Below are 22,624 nucleotides of genomic sequence, written 5' to 3'. Positions count from 1 at the left end.
ACACAGCTTACATAGCGAGGGGATCTATGAGAATCTCTGGGCGCCCGGGGAGTGCTGTCCCACCCCTGGTCGCTGCTTTGGGTTACCAACCTCCTGGCCTATCCTTCCCCCTTCCTTTTACGTCGACTATTTCCCTTCGTGGTGCTTCCTACACGTTCGCACCTCACTGTTGGGATCTCATACGAGGCCAGTTAGCGTTCTCCACCTAACTGTCTTCCGCTTTATTTACTTTCGGCGTTCCCCCTCCTTTTTGCTACTACCTGTTCGGTGTTTCGTTATCTTGTTGGGCGCTCTCCTTGCTTACTGCTACGGCGGTTTTAGTGTTTAGCGGTCGGCGTTTATTCCCCCCCCACCGCTATCACTTCGTTCAGGATATCCTCCTCCGGGGGTTTTCCTCTCTTGGCTCGGAGTGCGCCCACTTCCGAACAGTTCATAACCTTCCCACATTTTGTTCAAACATGATCGCTTCGGAATGTTCCGTTGACTCTGTTTTTATGTCTATGAGTTTTGTCCTGTTAGCCCGGTTTTCTCTCCGGTTTTCTCCGGGGGTTTTCCTGGTCTGACTAGGCTTTGGCTGCTACGGTACTCTGCTCCGGCATCCGTTCCAGCATGCCTTTTTCTCATACGTTTTCGACTGGTTTTGTCAAGTGCAGGAATGCTCCGCTATCCTACAACAAACCAGCGGTCACGGAGTCTATAGCTCCCATTCCGGTGCGCAGTCTGTTTTGGATTTATAGTTTGGCACGGAAGGTTATGAAGTACGCTATGCTCTCCTCGAGCAGGCTTCTTGATGAACCCGTAGGTTTCATATATACCTGTCGGTTTCGTCTCCGCCAAACTCCGCCTCATGTGACTTATTCTTGACTCGGAAGGTTGTAAAGTACGCTATGCTCTCTCCGAGCAGGCTACTTGATGAATCCGTAGGTTTTATTTACACCAGTCGGTTTTATCGCCGCCAAACGCCGCCTCCTTTGGCTTATTATTAGTCGTTTGGCACCCGGCAGGTTGCGTTGTACGCTATGCTCTCCCAAGCAGGCTACCTGATGAATCCGTAGGTTTCATATATACCTGTCGGTTTTACCTCCGTCAAGCTCCGCCTCATGTGGCTTATTAATAGTCGCTCTTTCGAACTCCGTCTCCGGGCGGGATTTCGTTAATTCGGTAGGTTTCATATAAACCTATCGGTTCTTCCGCCTCTTGTGGCTTATTAATAGTTAATCTTTCGGTGTTTGGGCTCTCTCCGGCGAGATTCTCGGTGGATCGGTAGGTTTCATATACGCCTATCGATTTCCTCCGCCAAACTCCGTTTCCGGGCGAGATTCTCGGTAAATTGGTAGGTTTCATATACACCTATCGGTTTTTCCTTCGCCAAACTCCGTCTTATATAAATTATTGATAGTTGTTCCTCCGGTGTCTGGGGTTCTAATTTTTCCCCCTCCTGGAGGCCGGCCGCAAGTCTCGTAACTCTTCGCTTCAAGTTAATTGTTTACGGAGAGTTTTCTGAAGACGTTGCGGCCTTCTGTCTCGTTCTCGGACCTGTGAACATCGTCCCGGAGCGATAAGTAGGTGCGGGAATAATTGAGACAAGCCTTTTCCGCTTAGCTCGGAATTAGGTGAGGCAAACTTTTCCTTTAGGGGATTCGTTACCTTCTCATCCCTTTTCGACGGTTCCTGGTCTACCGTCCCTAAGGTGAAGTCAAAAAAAAAAAAAAAAAAAAAAAAAAAAAAAAGACCACCCTTTTTTAAACCAAGAAGACCCGCTCCGGGGCCCCCTCAAGGACGTCTCGGATCTCTAATCCGGTGCCATCTACGAGTTTGGCCTCGTCTTCTGGAAAGGGACATGGCCCAAGCAAAGCAAGGCGGTTACCCCCTCCTTCCTTTGTTGAAAACTCTTTTACGGGTCTCCTTATAAGGAGCTCGTTATGAGGGTCATTGTCAACCTATTAACTAACTATCTACGTCATGGTCCATGCCTTCCCTTTCCCAGGAGCTTAAATCCCAAGAGATTAATCTCAAGACTCATTGTCAATGGATCACCTGTTAAGTCCTGCTCCGTTCTGGAATTCTATCGTTCCGGACATCTCCACCTCTTTTCCCCTCCAGTCTGGGGAATCTTGGTGCCTTCCCTTTATGCTTCCCAGCATGAAGGCACCCTCCTGTCGGGGTGTGGGCACACGGAGGTTGGTGGAAGGGCATTTCTTCCCTTCCGGTCTGGTATCCTCTTATCCGGGTTTTACCAGACTGTCAGAACGAGCATGGCATCTGTCTGGCAGGATCCATAAGTGAGCCCTCAGCTAGGGGCTGGACACATCGTCTCCCTGAGGACTCTAACGGAGTGGCAGGCGGAGAATTCCAAGTTCACGCCAGCTGTGGGTCTTACCGTGCTCTCTTGGAGAGCCCTGTTTCTTACCCCTTGTGCTCCGAATGTAGCCCCTCTTATCAACAGGCTTGTTTTGAAAATGTATCGCTGAGGCATTTCCGGGAGACAGATATCACAGATACATTCACAGTGAATCTTCTAACCCTGGACTACGCTTCTAATTTATTCAGCGTACAGCTCCCTAAGCTTCCGGAGTCAATTTTCGGAAGCTGAAACAGGGTGTAAGTCAGGCTTGCCCGTTCCGCCTTGAGCTGAAAAATCTTATGAACGGTTTCACCTGGAGAATTAATCTTTTCCCAGGTGGGCGTTGTTACGGCCCATCTGGGGCTACTATTGTTACCCAGAGCCTCCGTTCTCATGGGTGTCTACCCTACGAGCAGAAACGGTCTGATCTTGCTGGGACCTGCCCTAAGTCCGGCAAGAAGTTCATGTAGTTCAAGAGCCCCCCTGCTCAGGCGGTGGTGCAGGCTCTTCAGGTCTCTGCCCCTAGACAGCCGTCAGCTCAGCTCACTCCCAGCCTCCACCTCGATGTGTGCGGGTTCAGCCAACACATCAGCCCCTTTTGTAACGCCCCCGTGTGTCTCTGCTCTCCCACGGGAAAGAGATAGCAATGCCCCGCCGGGTTTTCTTTGCTTCATACGAAAACCTAAGGAAAAAATTTTCACTAGACATTTGGCAAGAGGCTCTGACCCTCGGGGTTATCATAGGAGCAGGGATGCATCCTACTCCTCTCCGAGAAATTGGGAAGGCTTTCGCTTCACGGGAGGCAATCAAGCCTCCTCCCTGTAGTATTTCTCATGTGGGTGGGAGGCTGTACCATTTTCGGGGCCACTGGAACTTCAGTTCCTGGGCCCAGAGTATAGTTATCAGGGCCCGGGGTGGAGCTGGACTGTTGTTCCCCAATCAGGTTCAATCAGCCTCCGGCCAGAGTTCTGGGGTCTTTGCGAATGGCCTGTCAGGCTTTTTCAGTCTGCCAAGGAAGTTCCTTTCCACTGGAAAATTTTTCCAGGCGTGTCCCGTTTGTTTTCCTTATTCATGCGGCAAGTCTCGGTTGCTTACAGTCTTGTGGGTTCGGATCCTACTGCGCCGTGGAGCCGTAACCACCTCTATAGACCTTTCCGACGCTTCCTTTCACATCTTGGTTGCAGAAAGGTCCTATCCCTTCTTGGGATTCAGACTCGGGAGCAGGCGTGCCCCTTCAGGTTCATGCCCTCCTCAATGCGGCTCCAGAGTCTTCGCCAGTTTGAACAATACCGTAGTTCAACAGCTCCGGTATTAGGAGGCTATGCTAGCTGCATATCTAGTTGCCTGGCTCATTTGGGCACCCAGCATCGGGAATTGCCTGAGGGCGCCGGTCATTATAATCGGTTTCTAGTCTTTGGGCTTCTAAGTAACCAGGAAGGAATCCCACCTGATTCAGGAGGGTAGCCTTCCGTAGTTATGAATCCAGTGGAAGTGGAAAGAGATAGCAAGGGCATCTTATCATTTCATCATCTCAAGCATACCTCTCCCCGTGCCCAAGAAAAGGTCCTGGTTTTCTCCAGTTTGCTTCAGTGACGGTTCTCCTTCTGAAGTCAAAGCTGGAGTTTATGACCGGGTATGGTGGAGTCAGGACGTGTCTCCTTGATTCCTCCTACTTGAATAGTGGCCTCCGGCCTTGCACAACTGTCAAGTGCTTGGGGAAGTCAGTTCCTCTCCAGCTTTCCCCTCCGGCCTCAGTATTCCACACCGTCACCTCTCTGGCGGGTGAGGTGGTTATTTTTTGGCCCAATGGAGTACATGGTACTTAGTCGGTCACGTTCCGACAGTTCCATATCAACGCTTTGGAGGGCGGTGACAGTCTTCCTGTCCTTGGAAACTCCCCCCCCAAGAGGTTTCCTTTTAGGCTGGTTCTGAACAAAACAGCAATAGTGCGCTGCGTAAACAGGTGGTTTTGGACTCGAATTGCTCCGTTCAGGTTATGGTTCATTCTTCTCCATAACCAACAGACGCAGGTGCCTCTGTCTACCACCCTTCTCGTAGGGGTCCAAAAGGTCACTGCTTTTTCCCTATCCAGGGCCTCCCCCCTGGTGTCGGAATAGTCCTTAGGCGGAGCATCATTCAGGTAGTCTTGTGACCTTTTCCTGGGCCTGGAAGTAGGTCTGTTTGCAACCCAATTCAGCCACAAACTGTCAAGCTGTCCCGTCTGGTATAAACTCAGCCTGCGTCAGCCCTCAAACTCTGATGTCCTGGCTTTGTGGTCTTTGTGAATCTTACAGTTGAGGAGGAAACTGATATTGGTCCTGTTATTACTGTTTTCCTGAAATCAGTTAAGGGATCCTACTCTACTGCAGTATGGTTCTGCAGTTAAGTAACTAGCACTCTTCACATAGTTTTCGAAGCTATAGTACTGATGCGACCGCATTGGCCTCGAGGAAAGTGTTTTGTTGGAACCAGACTCACAGGCCCTTAACTTTCATCCCTAAGGTCTGTGTTCGTCTAAGAACAGTACTCCGTCCACATTCGGTTTCCTGGTCTTTGAGTAATGTATCGGAGTTAGCTTCGGTAACCAACAATCACCTTGTTCTTATCTTTCCTTGTTAAGGAAGTCCCAAAAATTTTTAATCAGCTTAGCTTCTAGTGTTAGTTTTCCTGTACTGTCTGCCCTGTCTGGCGGAACCAATCAGTTTGGTTTCCCCTCTTCAGGGGTAGTGTTGTGAATTCCTCACCCTAACTTTCTATCTACATTGAAGGTCCTCATTTTCGGTGGTCACCTTGGAAAGTACTCCCCCTTTTACAAGGTCTGTTTCTGTGTCCAGTTTTCTCCTTGCAGGCTTTTTAGACAGGACCTCGCAATTTTGTCAGGTCCTCTCCTTTAAAAAAAAAAAGGGGGCACTGTCATTGGGTCTGCTATTAGGCAGGAAGTATTTTCTTAATACAAGCCTATTCAGGTGCTATTCTAAGCTCATGATCTTAGACGGTGACCACTTACATTATTTTCATTACATGAACTTAGAGGACCTTACTTATGTTCAGGGTAGAATTCTCCTAGTTTTCAACGTTTCTATTTAAGTCTTTAATAGCATAAGAATGATGTTTATTTCTCTGTTACTATTTCACCGGGTGACACGGGACCTCGATCCAGAAAAAGGATTTTGACAAAGGAAAAATCTATTTCTGGAGAGGGGCCCGTGTCACCCGGTGACCCACCCCTGTTTTTCATTCTCTCCTCCCTTGATAAACTTCATTCTAGTGAGGTGGGTGCTAACATGGAATGCGGCTAGTGTTGCCTTGTATACAGTCCATGAGTAGTGCATGGGCTTGTATCGGCACTCTCTTGTTGGGACTTTTGACATTGGGAATCTCTATAGGATAAGGTTCCGTGTTTTTGTAGTTCACCCTTTTCCATACACGACTCCATCTAGTGGAGCTCGCTCTGGGGTAGTAACTCCAGCATTTCATTTAGCTTTCTCTGGTATCTAGCAACGGAATTACCTAGAAATAAGTGCTGAATGGACTATTTCACCGGGTGACACGGGCCCCTCTCCAGAAATAGATTTTTCCTTTGTCAAAATCCTTTTTTTAATGAAATCAACAAGAAATTTATTAAGTTTCATTATGGTCTTTTAAATATTCAAATGGTGGGACATTCCTAATGTGGAATTCATATTGCTTCCAATCTGCTTTACAAATGGTATAGTGAGGGACATGCTTGGTGTGATTATTTTGTAATAATGAAATTAACATTGGGAAATGATCACTCGTATGCAAGTCGTCAACTGTATTCCAATCCAGTCTGTCTACTATGTTTGTTGTACATAGAGTTTGTTGTGCAAGTACAGTCCCATATTGGTTTGTTAGCATTAAAATCACTTACTATTAATGTAGGTTCCTTGGCATTATTATTAAGTAATTCTTTAAGTTTGTCAATGTCATAACTTTTTTTAGGTTGGTTGTATAAATTATAAATTACATAATTATAATTTTTATTTGAATTTTAATACCTGATACTTGCAGGTCAGCGATGTTTACAGGTATATCGTCATAAACTACTTTGTTGTGTACATATATGGCTGTACCTAAATTTCCTACTTCCTCTCGTGATAGTTCCTCATTGGACGAGTTTGTAGAGTTCTCGGCTAACACTCTGCTAGGCCCGACTTCAAGTCTCCGGCCGGCCAATGAAGAATTAGAGGAATTTATTTCTGGTGATAGAATTTCATTTCTCGGCATAATGTGGTTTCGGTTACACAATAAGCAGTAGGTCCCGTTGCTAGGTAACCAACTGTTTCTTAGCCACGTAAAATAAGTCTAATCCTTCAGGCCAGCCCTAGGAGACCTGTTAATCAGCTCAGTGGTCTGGTTAAACTGAGGTATACTTAACTTTTCCTCTCGTAATGCTGATGCTAAGGTATGTTTTGCTGACATGTTGTAATGCTGATGCTAAGGTATGTTTTGTTGACATGTTGTAAACATAATATCATTGGTTCATATTCCTTCAATAACTGTTGTACTTCTCCTAGGTGTAATCTGCTCTGTTGACTATTTACATTCCACTGTATGATATAGCCATTGAAAATATTTTGTTATAGCGGTCGAGTTTTACTCTCTTTTTTTTGTATTATCAACTTGGATTTTTTCTAATAATTTACTCACGACATTTATTTCTTTACCTTTATAATATATTAAGTGCTCAATGCACATACAACATTTTTCATGGGTGCTCAAATCTTTGGTTTCTTTTTTTCTATATTTCATAAAATTTCTTATAATGTTTGTTAAACTATCTTTTGTTATGTTTCTGTTATTATTGCACAATGAAATGAAAAACTCATTATATCCACATGTGTATTTCTTTCTTTATTGGTTCTTATTGTACCAATTATTGGTGATGGAGTAATCTCCTCTCCCTTGACACAGTCATTGTTATCTATGGTACAGTTCTCTTCCACTTTTGGATAACTGTGTCCATAGGTTTTACTATTATTTTAGGAGATACCGGTATATTCTTAAACTTGTTTTTGTTCTTTCTTCATGTCTTTTGTCACTGGTTTGACTGATGTTTCTCTAATAATAGTTGGTTTCTTTGTTTTGGGTGGTGGTCTTTCCAAAGGCCTTTTTTTTTTTTATCTTTAATTTCCAGTCTATCATGACCCTCCTCTGTTACTTCCGTAGTAGCATCTTTCTGTGTTCCTATTTAAATTACTATTTCAAATGAATTTGATAAAATGTTATCCATACCATTTGCACCTGTTTCTTTATTCTTCACCATTTTAGTTTTTTCACTTGAGCATTAATTTCTTCTTGCGATTTACTCTTCTGTGCTCCGTTACTTCTGTTTCTGTGTAATTCTGTTCCTGTTATTATAGAATATGTATGTTTCTTAGATGGATCTTGAATTCCTCTCACTTTTAACTCCAACTTAGCCTCTTTTATAGACATCCCTGTTCGTTCTTGTAACATTTTCAATTCTGTACTGTATACATATAGTACATACATTCTTTGGATCTTGCATGATGATCTTGTCCACAGTTTACACATTTTGGCTCGCTATATTTCCATTGTGTGGCATGTTTGTCAGATCCACAATGAGCACATATAGGTTCATTTCGACAATTTTTCTTCGTGTGTATATATTTACTACAATTTTGACATTGTAGTGGCTTTGGAACATAAGGTCTCAGTTCTCTATTTTGCCCGAAAATTTTTATTCTTTGAGGTAGATCTTGACCCTTAAATATTATTTTTGAAATTCTTAATACTTTATTATTCTGTTTACTTGGTATTATATATACCTCACAATTTTGGACTTTGGTGTATCTCATTTTAAGAGAGTCCAACAGCATATTCTTATCAACCGATTCGTCATTATTTTCAGGAAGTACAACAGTACTCTGAATGCTGTTCATAGTGTCATGCTTCTTTACTTTCACATTCACACTGTCGATACTTTTTATGGATAAATAGTCTTCAGACTGGTTTTTTGTTGTGGCTTCTATAAGCCACGTCTTTATTTTTATTTGTCTGAACGACATTTCTGTCGTTGTGTGTCTTTTTAATAAGAAGTTTTCCAACTTTAGGGCTGAAATTTATTGTTCTGTTTCCATGGTTAGAAACCTTGACTAACTTCCACTCCCAAAGAGTGAGTCAAAATGAGTCAAGGTTGGGTCAAGACGACATTTACTTCTTTTGGATTTGTTTTGTACTGGAGCATAGGGTTCCAGTGTGATTACATAAGGATTTTTTTATTTTTCTAAAGAAGGGTTCTTAGAGGAGGTTCCAGCGGTTGTCAACTGTGCCGAGTTGCTACCATCAAAGGGTCCAGGGGTACTCAAATCTTTACTGCCGCTTATCATAAAGATTTAAGGTAGAAAAAAAAAATTAACCTGAAAACCTTAAAAATATATCATCAGCTCTTCATGGAGTTTTATTTTTCCACCAATGGCACAAGTGAGAACCGACTCCCAAATGTCCACGTCCCTACCCTACCCTACCCCACAGGGGATGGCACAACATGATTAGAGTGGCCCAAGTGTAAGCCAGACCCGCTTGCTAGGACCGAAGGTATTTCGCGAATACTATCATCCCAACTCTAATCATGTTATGGGCAAACCGGATAGAATGCCGAGTCCTATCCCCAGAACCAGACCTCCCTGGAATCTGTGGTCCAGCCCTGAAGAATTGTTCCACCTGATATCTCTTAGGTCCGAACATTATCGGGTAGTTGAAGGTCCTACCACAGTTCCCACTATTTAGCTTTGGATATAAACCCAATCCCAGTTATGATATCTTTTCCTATTTATCAGGTCTAATAAATTTTAGCAAAAGTGGAAAATTCCACAAAAATTCATTCAAAAAAATATATAATGGTATATGGGACTCTTGGACTCAAACCCAGGAACAGATTCCTGGGGTTCAAGAGCACCCGCACCACATCAAGGTGGTCCCAAATCGAGGGGGTATTTTTTATTATGGGGTTTTGAGTGAGGAATAGCTTTGTCTGCTGCCTTGTTAATGAAAGATACAAAGAATTCGTTTGTCTCATTGGGATTTCTCAAATAATCATATTTCTGGCATGCAAGTTAAAAATGCACCAATCTGCTTTTTGCATGTTATAATGTGGAGAGTATGATTTCACTTTATCATTTAATAAGGATATTATTATGGGAAAATAATCACTTGAGTAGGAGTCATCACAAGTATTCCAGTCTAGTTTGTCAACTATATTTGTTGAACAAAGGGTGACATCTATTGAAGAAAATGTTCCATGGGTTTTGGAACAATACCTATTTACTTCGTTGTCATTCAGACAACAGAGATTATTAGTGTTCATTAAGTTTTCTATTTCTTCTCCATCTTCATCCGGTGTAATACTGTATTTTTATAGTCCCATATTGGATTATGTGCACTGAAATCTCCTACAATTAATATGGGATTGTTAAAATCTTTTATTATTTTCTGTAATATGTTTAAATCATACTTTTTATGAGGCTGGTTGTATAAGTTAACAATATCAAACTACTATTTTCTATTTTCATTGTTACTGCTGAAATTTGTCTTTCAGTGTAATCTATATCTATGTACTTTGTCATATATTTTAATATGGACATATATTGCTGTTCCTAAATTATTTTCATTTTCCTTTGATGCTGTGGCTAGTAGATACTTACCTAAATTTGGAACAAGTTTTCCTACGTGTTGTATACATACAATCATTGGTTCGTATTCGCTTATAAGTAGTTGGACTTCTCCAAAGTGCATTCTCGTTAATAATCCATATATATTCCATTGAATTATATAATGATCTGTGGTGTAATATGAGAGTGGTCAAATTATTCTAAATTATTTAAGGTAATATTTTTTTAATTGTTATAAGTTAATTTGTATTTTTGTAGGTTTTGATTCATTTCTTGTTGTAATTTTAATTTAGACTTTCGTTAACTGTTACACTGTTACTATCTTGATTTAATTTTTCCATTTTGATTTTCTTTAGAATATTATCTACAACACTGATATATTTTTCTTTGTAATATTCTAAATGTTCAATACACAAGCGACCTTCTTCATGAGATTTGATGTTTGTTTTTTCCTTATTCCTATGCCTCATGAAATTTCTTACGGTGTTGGTTAGGCTTTCTTTAGTTATAGTTTTCTTTTTGTGGCTATCTTCATGTTCATAAGTTTGATGCTTTTTCTTAATTTCCCTTGCAGTGCTTATAATTGGTGATGGGTGAATTTCTTTGCTTTCATTGTCGTTATCATGTATATTTTGGTTTTCCATTTCATCTGGATTTTGTGACTGCTCCTAAAGGTATTATTGTTACTATATAGGAGACTGTGGAATGTTTGATTTACTGATCTGTTTCTGAACTTTAGCTTTTGGTGAGATTGGTGGGTTATTTATCTTTTTAGAGCTTTGTTTGGTGGAATTAGGTGGGGTCTTATCTAGTTGCCTCTTCCGTGTTGTGTTATCAGTTTTATCACATTCTTGTGATTTTAACCCTTTAACGCCGACTGGACGTATTTTACGTCAATGAAAATTGTCTGTCAGGCACCGAGTGGACGTAAAATATGTCGACTAAAAAAGTTTTTTTAAATATTTGCGGAAAAATACTTATAGTCCTAGTTTGCGAAAAATTTTAAATCACGCGCCTTGAGGGATGCTGGGAGTTCACGGATCACGCTGTTGTTTTGTTTACAAGTGTGATCCAGCTGCGCATGCGTGAATTTCCTTCTTCTCCCACTAGAAAGCATCAGTGACGCATCTCAGAAATTCTTTAGTCACTTTGTCGTAATTTTTGCACCGTTTTATATTAGCCGTTACATCAAGTTTTATATATGAAAATGTGTGCAATTTCATGTAGAATACAACAAAAAATAACTCATGGTTGTAGCTTTTATCAGTTTTGAAATATTTTCATATAAATCACGATAAGCGCCAAAATTTCAACCTTCGGTCAACTTTGACTCGACCGAAATGGTCGAAAAATGCAATTGTAAGCTAAAAACTCTTACATTCTAGTAATATTCAATTATTTACCTTCATTTTGCATTAATTTGGAAGTCTCTAGCACAATATTTCGATTTATGGTGAATTTTTGAAATAAACTTTTTCCTTATGTCCGAGCACACTAACTCGGCCGAAAGTCTCAGAAATTCTTTAGTCATTTTGTCGTAATGTTTGCAACGTTTTATATTAGCCATTTCATAAAGTTTTAGATATGAAAATGTGCAATTTCATGTAGAATACAACAAAAAATAACTCATGGTTGTAGCTTTTATCAGTTTTGAAATATTTTCATATAAATCACGATGTGTCAAAATTTCACCCTTCCGTCAACTTTGACTCGACCGAAATGATCGAAAACACAATTGTAAGCTAAAACTCTTACAGTCTAGTAATATTCAATCATTTACCTTCATTTTGCAACAAATTGGAAGTCTCTAGCACAAGATTTCGATTTATGGTGAATTTTTGAAAAAACTTTTTTTTACGTCCGCACATTATGAATTCATGTACCATTTTGTGATAATATTTTCACTGTGTTGCTTTGATCGTTTTACAATTTGTTATATACCAAATTCTTCGCAATTTAGTGTACAATACAACAAAAAAAAAACTGATTAGCTTTAACCGTTTTGCTCACAGCGCGATTTGTATACAATTATATGAAAAATTTTTTTGCGCTGTCTTATACAGTATCCTAATATTTATATATGATAAGGATATTTTTTTTTCATTTCTGATGGTTGCATACTAAACTTCAGGCAACGACAAAAAAAGGAGCCAAAAATGAACTCTTATTCTTGAAAACTATGCGTGTTGTGATTTTTAAAAAAAAATTTTCTTTCCGCTTCGGCGTTAACTCTCAAACCGCACCGGCATACAGGAGACGCTTTTGTAAATAGAGGCTCGGCGTTTAAGGGTTAATTCTCCTTTGTCTTTCTCTATGTAAATATTCATATCTATTTCTGGTAAAGGAGTAAATCTATTGTCCACTGTGATAATGTCATTGTTGTATGAAATCTTAGAAGAGTTCTTATGACCATGTATTTTTTGCGGTGGTATTTCTCTATTTCTATTATCATTCATTTCAGTTCAAGTATTGTTTGATTTTGAAGTATCTACATACCTAAATTTCTTAGCTGGGTCACTTAACCCTCTCACTTTTAGTTCTAACTTTGCTTCCCTGATCAACATTCCAGTTAGTTCTTGCAGTAATTTAAGTTCAGTACTGTAAATATAGACTGCACGTTTTAGATTGGACATGATGTTCTAGGCCACAATTTATGCATATTGGTTGGCCACTGTCCCGGCGTGTTTATGTTCTTGTGAACTGCAATAGGCACATCTGGGAAAATTTCTGCCATATTGGCAACAGTTCTTGCATTGCATGGGTTTGGGAACATAAGGTCTTCGTTCCCTACTTAATCCCAGTATTTTAATTTTCAAGGGCAAGGTTTGGCCACTGAACTTTATTTTTGCTATTCTGATTGATTTATTTTTGTCTTTCCTGCTTGGGACCTCACAGTCTTCAACATTGTTGTATCTTTTCTGTAATGAATCTAAAAACATTGATTTGTTTTGTATTTCTTCTTCTAGATTTGGCAATATTACTGTGCCTTGTACACTATTTATGGTATCATGTCTTGTAATGCTTATATTTATGTTCTCTATATTTTTAATGTTTTGATAATTTTCTGACTGGGTTCTGTTGTTGTTTCAACGAACCATTCCCTTTTTTTTATTTGTCTTATGCTCATCTTTGGTGATGGGCATCGGTCCAACAAGTAATTTTCCAATTTTGATAAGGATATATCTTGGTCAGCTTGTCAATTCAAAAACCTTAACCAGTTTGATTCTCCAAAGAGGGAATCGAAGTGAATCAAGGCTGAGTCAGGTCTATATTTTCTTCTATTTATTCTTTTAGGCTCCAAAGGGGCCGTAGTTGAAACGTTTGAGCTATTTTCTGTTCCTTTTTTTGGTGGGGATACAGGCACAGAAACATCTGGCTCAGAGGAGAATGGTTCCATTGTAACAATGCCAGGTCATTTTTTTACAGGGATATTCTTTTTCTCACATGGGTCTTCAACATCTGGAGAATTTTCAATCTCCAAGGTGGGTGCAGAGGTCGTCATCTGTGCCAAAAGAGTATCATCAGAGGGCCCAGGGGTACTCGACTCTTTATTCTTGCTATTCATAAATATCGAATAATAAAAAAGAAATAATAATAATAATAAACATGAAAACTTTAACAAGATATCATTAACCTTTCATGGAGTTTATTCTTCCACTAACGGCACAAGTGAGAGCCGACTCCCAAATGTCCACCCCTACCCTATCCCACAAGGGACGGCACAAAACGGTTAGAGTGGCCCAAGTGTATGCCAAACTCACTTGTTAGGACCGAGAGCATTACAATACAATCATCCCCACCCTAATCGTATTATGTGCAAACTGGATAGAATGCCGAGAGTCCTATCCCCAGAGCCAGATCCCCCTGGAATCTGTGGCCCAGGCCTAAAGAATAGTTCCACTCTTGAAATATCAATGTGATATCTCTCAGGTCCGAACATTATCCAGTAGTTGATGATCCTACCACAGTTCCCACTATTTAGCTTCGGATATAAACCCAACCCAACTATGATATCTCTTCCTATTTATCAGGTCCAGTAAATTTTAGCAAAAGTGGAAAATTCACAAAAATTAATCCAAAGAAATATATAATATATGAGACTCTTGGACTCAAATCCAGGAACAAATTACTGGGGTTCAAGAGCCCCCTCTCCACATCAAGACGGTCCCACATCGAGGGGGCACGGGTGGTTGTGGTCCCTAACCACAACGATCACGGGGGACATACTCTACACTAAAAATAGTGGGCCAAGGACACAATAGGTCTTGGTCCACTAAAGATCCCATTAACAGCAACTCTCTGCTGCCTACCTTCAAGGAAATCTTGAATTAATCCCAAAACATATCCTCCCACTCCAAGATTCTTAAGTTCATAAATAAGTACCTTGTGATTTACTACATCAAAAGCAGCACTAATATCTATCTGAATTACTCTACACCCAACCCTTATCGGGTTTCTCCTGCAAATAGCACATCAAATCTAAAACAGCATCACAGGTACTTGCAACAATTCCTTGTAGATGTGTGGTGGCTGCTTGTCTCCTATGGCTGCCCCAACATTGTCCAGGAACTTCCTTGCTCTTAGGGCAGGTGGCAGGCTGAAGGATTACTTCAGTTGGTCCTTCAGTGATTTGCAGGTGACGAGTTTTAAGTTCTGAGCCACTCTGCGACTTGCTAGAAAACGTTGTATGGCAGGAACTCCAGGACTGCATCTGCTTTGTGTGTTGAGGAGGTGGTTTTCTTTGACTAGAAGCTTCTGGGTTGTGGGGCATGAAGGAGGCAGATGTATGGAGGCGGCGGTGACGTTGTCGCTGGAGAGGCTGGCATCGTTGGGGTTGGCTGGGTTGGTCGTCTCTGTGGTCACCAACGTAACAGAGGCGTGCGTAAGAGGCAACATCAACAAACTTACTGATTTATTCTAAACAACAACAGAAAGGTTAAGGGCTCTTGCGAGCAGAATGTACTGCCTGAAATGAGGCGAACAAAATAGAGATTAGCACACAGTCAACTGTGTTTGTTTGGAAATGGAGAATGGTACAGTATATACAAGTTGTGAATAGAGTTCTGATAAATATATCTGGAAAGCTGACATTGTATTGCCTCTATTAGGAATGATACATTGGATGTGACATTACTGTATTACGAATGACAGTACTGTATTACATAAAAAGAATATATGGTGTCAGCGTACGTCAGGAGATGCTTGTTGTGAGGACCGGGTGCCCGTAGGGTATGAGTTTGGATGGCCAGGGAAGATGGACAATTGTGTAGGTCTGTGTGGGACCCTACAATACATTCCACAGGAAAATTCAAGACTAACTGAAGCCACAAATGCTGAACTGTGATATAGCGGCGTCCACTGTCATCTGTTACCAAAATATGCTTGGGTTCCTGAACTAGCTGGACAAAATCTGTGTATCCTCCGGATACTCAGAACTCAGGAGCAGACCAACCATGTTTATCTGTGGAATTTGAATTAAGCCAATCGCTGTGCTTTGCAATGCAGTCTCCACAAATAATGAATGAAGCTTTTGAATCCCGTGACTGAGCCATACTAATCCTCTCCAAGAGACAGTCATATGTGCAATCGTCAATATTTGGATTGCATTAAACAGTAAATACATAGACATTGTAGAATTTATTGAAAATCTTAAAACAAAGAACTTAATGGTAACTAAACTCCAATTTCTGATGGTAAAGAGGTCATCCGGACTTGAGTGTATACAGCCATATCTTGCTCATGTGGATGTTATAATGATAAATAAAGCCAGGCCCATCAAACCTTGGGATTAAAAACTCAACCTTTGACTTGTTACTACTTACAAGTGTCTCAGAGAAACAAATCTAATTGTAGTTATGGGCACAACTCTGGAAATCCAAAAAATTTTTACCTTAAGCCTCGAATGTTTGAGTAAAGTACTCGGCAATTTTTCTTACAGTAAAGAGCAGCAGGCCCAGGGTTCAGCTCAGTGTCTCCCGAAAGAATTAAAATTAACTACATAGAATTAGAAGCAAAACTAATAAATAGATTCAAAACAACTGGGGGAGGGCAGTAAGGATGGATTTAGAAATTACCAAAAACTCAGAAGGAAAAGATGAAGTAAAGAAGGTGCTTTCCTAATAAACCACCATGCAACTTCTGCTTTCTCATCAGTCCTACACACTTTTTGAAAAAAACAGGAACGTGAAGAAAAAAGGAAAATGCTTGACTGCACCCTCGAGAAAGGGAACTCAAAAAACCCAGGACCATGGAAAGCCATGGTACAATGGCTATGGCACAGTCCAAGGTTGGAGACCAAGGTTTGTATTCAGAGTAACTTTCTCTTGGAAGGGTTGCCTACCAAGGGTAAAGGGTCCCTTCCACCCGCTGGTTTGATTTCAGAGCTTCTTTCTCCTAGAAGAGTTGCCTGCAAAGCCTAGAGTCTCTCTTACCCTAAGTAAAATTTAGAGGGTATTCAAGATGTATTATGTAACTGATTTTTAGTTTTTTGTAATTGCTTCTACCTTTGATGTAGTTTTTAAGTGGAAAGAAAAAAAATCCCTGCTATTATTTCTACAATCTTCTGCAGACACCAGCAAACCTATTACAGAATAGCCAGAATCACAACATTTTTTTTTTTGACTGGGCCACACGTGTGACATTCTGTATTCTGGGAATGGGATTGTTACCCAGCCGGCAAACTGGTCAAGTATGGTACTCTCTGCCTACAACAACTTTACCTATGCTTTGCTTAACTCTACCATGCACATCTTTTGGCAACCTAACAACCCATGTTAGGTATGTTTATTTCCTAGTACCTTCAAAAGGTGATCGTCACAGGCACAGAAGCAGTAAGGGGAAAGCCAGAAACATGATTAAACTGGGAATTCAATGAAGCTAAATTAGGCGTTGTAAATTCCCTGATTTTTCTACTGTAGACCTGAAATTAGCAATGTCTGATTTAAACTTTTCAACCTTCATATCTCTGAATGATATGGGGAGATTTAACCTGAGAAGAAGAATGTCTTCAGGGAGAAGGATTGCTATGCAATGGAGAAAGAGGATGAGAACAGCTATCCAACAAGTCATGAATACTAGACAGGCTCTTACTGTCATTTACTATTGTAATTTTAGAGAAGCCCTCTGAGCTTTCAGCTCCTTGCCTCTTCTTATATTTCAAGTAACTACTCATGACGATAGCTGGTAAATTAACACACTCACTACTTGGTCGCTGAATGAACAGTCCTTGCTCCTGCATCTAATGCAAATTTGATGGTTTGTGTAAGCCTGTGAGTATTCAGGTGCTACACTTACTTACCTTACAAACTCCAAATGGTTTATCAAAGTCTTCTTGAGCACACATCCTCATCAACAAAACCAATCAATATCACACCACAATCCCAAAACGATGTGGTTCAGTACTAAAAAGTGAACTCAGCAAAAATCTGTCCACGAGTCTCCTTACCGCAGCAACAGAAACAAAACTGAGAACAGCAGACACATAAACCACAGTTCACCATAAAAGGGAGAGGTCAATAAATAGTATAACTAGATAACCTACACAAAATCATTTTGTTTACACTCTGATAAAATTAATTCACTTACGAATGCAGTAATAACTGATCACCACAAACACAATTTCTCATACTTAGTAATATACCACAACATATACTGTACAGTAGTTCCTAATTTTTCTGAGTTATAAAAGTGAGAGCAAAATCCTGAAATTACTTTAATAGTTAAAAGGATTATATTTAGTGAATAATTACAAATCTCTATAAATAAAGGATTAAATGAATAAATACAAACCTCTAAAAATAAAATATTACAAGTTTATCCTACATAAAACTTCCTCTCCAAGGAAAGCACGTAATTATTTTACTGTCATCTAAGATCCCAGCAGTCATTACACATGGGATACTGTTCAAAGTTTAGCCTATAAAAAGTGAAAAGCCTTATTATTACCAAGTTAACCTCAGCCAATCCAAAGAAGGTTGGACTCACTGGTAAAACAAAAACTAGTATAAGCTACTTGTAACCACTACTCTTCATGTCTATTTAGTTCCAAAAATTTATAGGTCACTAACTTACATAAACAAAAGGTAATCTGCAATACTTGTTTCTCCAACAATATGATCTTTAACTGTTGCGGCAACTGCCAGCTTAAGCCCGGTCTCCACGTCTGGAATTTTTGGCAGCAATATACCCGGGGTGTCCAGCAAGAACACTTCAGGATTTTCACAAACCTGTTAGAGAAAGCCAAGGTCACACAAAATGATCTAATTTAAAAACACACAAGCAAAATTTGACTAGAAATGATGGACAATATTGTATATACATTCAAAGCACCACTTTTAGCAGCCATGACTCAATCCATCTTTAATTCAAAATGAGTTCTGAGAGATATTCATTTTGACATTTTTGTGTTCTAATAATGTTTTTAAATATTCTGAATGAATGAATAAATGTATGAAATTTGGGTCATAAGGCTCTGCATTAGGGCTTAGAAGGCCATTGGCAAAGTCATAATAATTAACATGATTGAATTCTTATTCAAAAATAAGTTATTAAAACACACGCTGCTGATAAACATTATGAATGCCATTCACACATCAAAAAAATAAGATATTCAGATGTCATTCAAAATTACCCGTTTCTTTTAAAAAGGCTGTAAGGGGTTCAAGACAAAATTCTTCACCCAAAGTCTGGACTAGTCACTTCAGGTGAAATGCACACTTTCACCTATACTACTTTTAAACTGTGTGTGAGGATTGCATGCCCAATCCTTAATCAACTTAAAAAAGCTAACACCATTGGTTCGATATTGAAATTTGTAGAGTGGAAGGCACTTCTTAATACATATCATCATAAGTGGCTTTTTGTGCTTCCCTGTCCATCTGTCATTACCACGAATTCCCACTAACATGTGGACCTAGCAGAAACGAACAGTTTTTGAAAACAAACATGAAAGAGCCACTCTTAAGCTTTTTCACTAAAAGGTGGAAACTATGAAAAACTTCAAGAAAATCTAATGTTCTTTAATTGTTATATGACAAAGCCTTTTCTCTTATTATCTAAAATGAGTTCCTATGCCTGAACTAATGCTGTCCACTCTACAGCACATACTAAGGATCAGTCACATAATTCAGTTATATGATTCTAATTATTATAATATCAAAACAGTTTAACCAGACAGTGGTCTGACTATCAGCTCTCATAGGGCTGAGCCAAAGTTCTAGGCCAGAGGCCTAAGCACTGGGACCATATAGGTCATTTGCTATGATGATGAAGAAATGAAAATGAAATTAAAAACTGCACAAAGGCATACGCTCTCATACTGGAACACACTCACACAACAAATCCATTTATTACTACGTTTCCATATACACTCACTAAAAAGGCATATTAAAATTCAGAATAAGTTAAGCAACATTTTAAAACTTAGTTGTTTTAAAATTCATTAGACCCCCTAAAGGGGATTTGTATTTTTATCATTTACTTATTTTTATATTTTATTAATTAAATCACAGCTCCTCATGAACATTAAAATTGGTATTACTGAAAATGTAGAAGATTCTGACAAAATTTCCTTCACTGATATACTTCCAAATTTTGATAATCGCTGCAGGTTATATTTTGGACATTCACTACCATACCCACAGTGCCTTAAGGGCCGTCAGTCTGTCGAGATCGGACCCAGCACTGAGGGCACAATTTAACAAAAATATTTCCCCTCGCTCGAACACGTCGGGTACTCTACTGAAGTTTTATGAGTGGATTGTCAGAATTACTTGCCGTCCAACTCCACCCTTCACCAAGTTAAAAGAGCAATGAATTCCATAATCCAATGACATGCCAAAGTTGTCAATGAAAGAGGAAGAAGGGAAGGGGACAATTAATAGGAAGAGGTGTGAAATTTACAGGTCCCAATGTTTGGTTGACTCCACAGCAGAGAGAGTAGGCGTAAAAGAGCATACTCCCCCTGCAGTGGATCCCTGAGCCCCCCACCTCGTCAAGGGGTTGGGATCAGGTGGGTTGACACAATTAAGTAGGCATAAAGCCTACCTGTGTTTACCCACAGCCTACCATGGTTATAAAAATGTGTAGGCTATGGGTAAACTATAGACCTAGGCTAGCCCAGGCCTAACACTCACAGTACAGTTTAGAAAGGTCATCATTTAGGACATTATTATTAAAGCAGTTCAACCAAACCACTGAGATGACTTTCGGCTCTCGCAGGGCTGGCCCGAAGGATTAGAATAAAATACCAGGTCTAGGCCTGAGGCCAAACACTGGAACCCAATAGGTCATTCAGTATGATGATGAACGAATTAAAATGAAATTAAAAACTACACATAGGCACATGCTCTCATACTGGAACATACATACAATACACGTTTACTCATGCTTCCATATATATACACCAAAAAGGTATATTAAAATTCAGAATAAGTAATATTTAAAATTTTTTTGTTTAAATTCGACAAATGCTATAAGGGTTTTCGTGATTTTATTACTTACTTCTTTTTATATTTTATTAATTAAACCACAGTTCCTTATGAATATCAAAATTGGAACGACTGAAAATGTAAAAGATTCTGACAAAATTTCACTCACTGATTCATTTCCAAAGGTTGATAGTTGCTGTTGGTCATACTTTGGACACACATAATACATGTTCGACTGTTATCATCACCTTGGTCTCTGAGCACTTGGGAGCCGGGCCATGTGGACTACTCTTTCGGTGTTCGTGTGTCAAACGAGTATGGCCTATTCTGAGAAGTGTCAGAATTACTTGTGCATGTCTCTCTCTCTTATATGATGAACTCCATTTTTTAACATTAGGTTTTATTTGGTTTAGTTTAATATTTTCATGTTCTTCATTCCATATATATTGCCATTTACTTATGATACCCACCATTATGTGTGTTACATAATCAGTAACAGGAATATTCACACTTGATCTTGTCATGTGGGTTGTTTCCTAATTTAATTTGCTGTACATGGTTTTTTTTTTTTTTATAACTCTGAATAGCTTCTATAGCACTTCTCAAGTCACTAAAAATCCCAAAATTATTGACTGACGTTTAATTATTTTTATAGCCGATGCAATTGCCCACCATTCCGCCGTGAATACTGAAGCATTATTAGGATCCATCTGTATATATTGCATAATGTGGACCTTTTCGGCTTATATGCTCTACTGCACGTTGACTATAGAGTTCTGGTGTATATGATTAACTTTTTGATAAATATTTCAGGTGTGTACACATTCTCATTTTATTCATTGTTCAAGGAGGAGGTAATTTTACTATTAAACGCACTTGTATAATTATATCCAGTGACTCAAATAGTCTTCTAGCTCTACCTGGGAAAGGTGGAAGACAGTTATTTATAAATATATCTCTTAATTCAAATCATTTTTTTGTTGGAGAATCACTTCTCTGAATTCTTAGAGCATTTTTCATTGTTACTAGGTCTCTAAGGAAAGACAATGGTAGTTCACCACATTCAACATGTAAAGATTTTGGTAATGATTTAAAGGCTCTTGAGCACATTCTAAGGTCTTTATTGCGAAGAGGGTCTAACATTTTCAGGGCTGTGTCTGATGCTGAGCCATATACTTCGCTTCCATAATCAATGATAGACAGCAATGTTGCTTTATAAAGAACAGTAGGGGTATGTCTATCAGCTCTCCAAGTAGTGTTTGATAGTTTTTAAATGAAGTTTAATGCCCTTTTACATTTTGATTTCACGTGGGCTTTCCAGTTCAAGTGAGTATCGAATACTAATCCCAAAAATCTTGCTGTCTGGCCAATTGGTTATATACTATGGTTTCTGATTTTTAAATCTATTTCTTCACCTTTTTTCCACTTTTTATTTTCATAAAACATGATTGCTTGAGATTTATCTATGGAAAATTTAAAGCCTACAGATGAGGTCCATTCATCCATTTTTATTATGCTTTTATTAATGATTTGTTCTGCATGTTTTATTTGAGATGCTGAATAATACATAACAAAATCATTCATATACAAGTTACTTTTAATTTCAAAAGGTAGATCATTACCCATATCATTAATTGCTAAAGAAAACAGTGTGCCACTAAGGATGCATCTTTGTGGAACACCATTTTCAAGTGGATATTTTCTGGACAGAGCATCATCAATTCTCACCATAAAACTGCAGTTTTATGGTGTTACAAAATAACATCTGTTCCACAGATGTTGTTATTTTGTAAAGTTTTTAATACAGCATACCTCCATGTAGTATCATATGCTCTTTCAAGGTCAAAAAAGACAGCTACAGCGTTTTGTTTTCATTCAAAACCTCTACGTATATGGTCTTCTAAGTTACAGAGAGAATCCAATGTAGATCTGTTACACTGTGACCCAAACTGAGTGGGAATTAAAATTTTATTTTCTCGAATGTGCCATGTTAGCCGAGCATTTACCATTTTCTCTCACAATTTGCATAAGCAGCTTGCTAAAGAAATTGGTCTGTAATTATTTACATTACTGGGATCCTTTCCAGGTTTGGGGATAGGAATTACAATAGGTTTATGCCATTCCACTGGAAATAAATTTTTAAGCCATAAATGACCACAAAACTATAGTGAATATGACTTTGCCAAAGGTGCTAAGTGGCA

At 39.3% G+C, this 22,624-nt stretch overlaps 1 protein-coding gene across 1 annotated transcript in view; it reads right to left on the bottom strand.

Moving 5' to 3' along the window:
* LOC136853964 (mitochondrial ribosome-associated GTPase 1) overlaps positions 1–22,624 on the bottom strand; it is a 194,012-nt gene that overhangs the window by 60,850 nt on the left and 110,538 nt on the right. Inside the window, exon 3 of the mRNA XM_067129862.1 lies at positions 18,067–18,221. Within this exon, the coding sequence (XP_066985963.1) occupies positions 18,067–18,221 (155 nt within the window). The remainder of the gene's footprint in view (positions 1–18,066; positions 18,222–22,624) is intronic.

Source organism: Macrobrachium rosenbergii, chromosome 28, assembly GCF_040412425.1.
Source record: "Macrobrachium rosenbergii isolate ZJJX-2024 chromosome 28, ASM4041242v1, whole genome shotgun sequence".
Taxonomy (NCBI): Eukaryota; Metazoa; Arthropoda; class Malacostraca; order Decapoda; family Palaemonidae; genus Macrobrachium; species Macrobrachium rosenbergii.
This window is presented reverse-complemented; position numbering and strand designations above follow the sequence as displayed.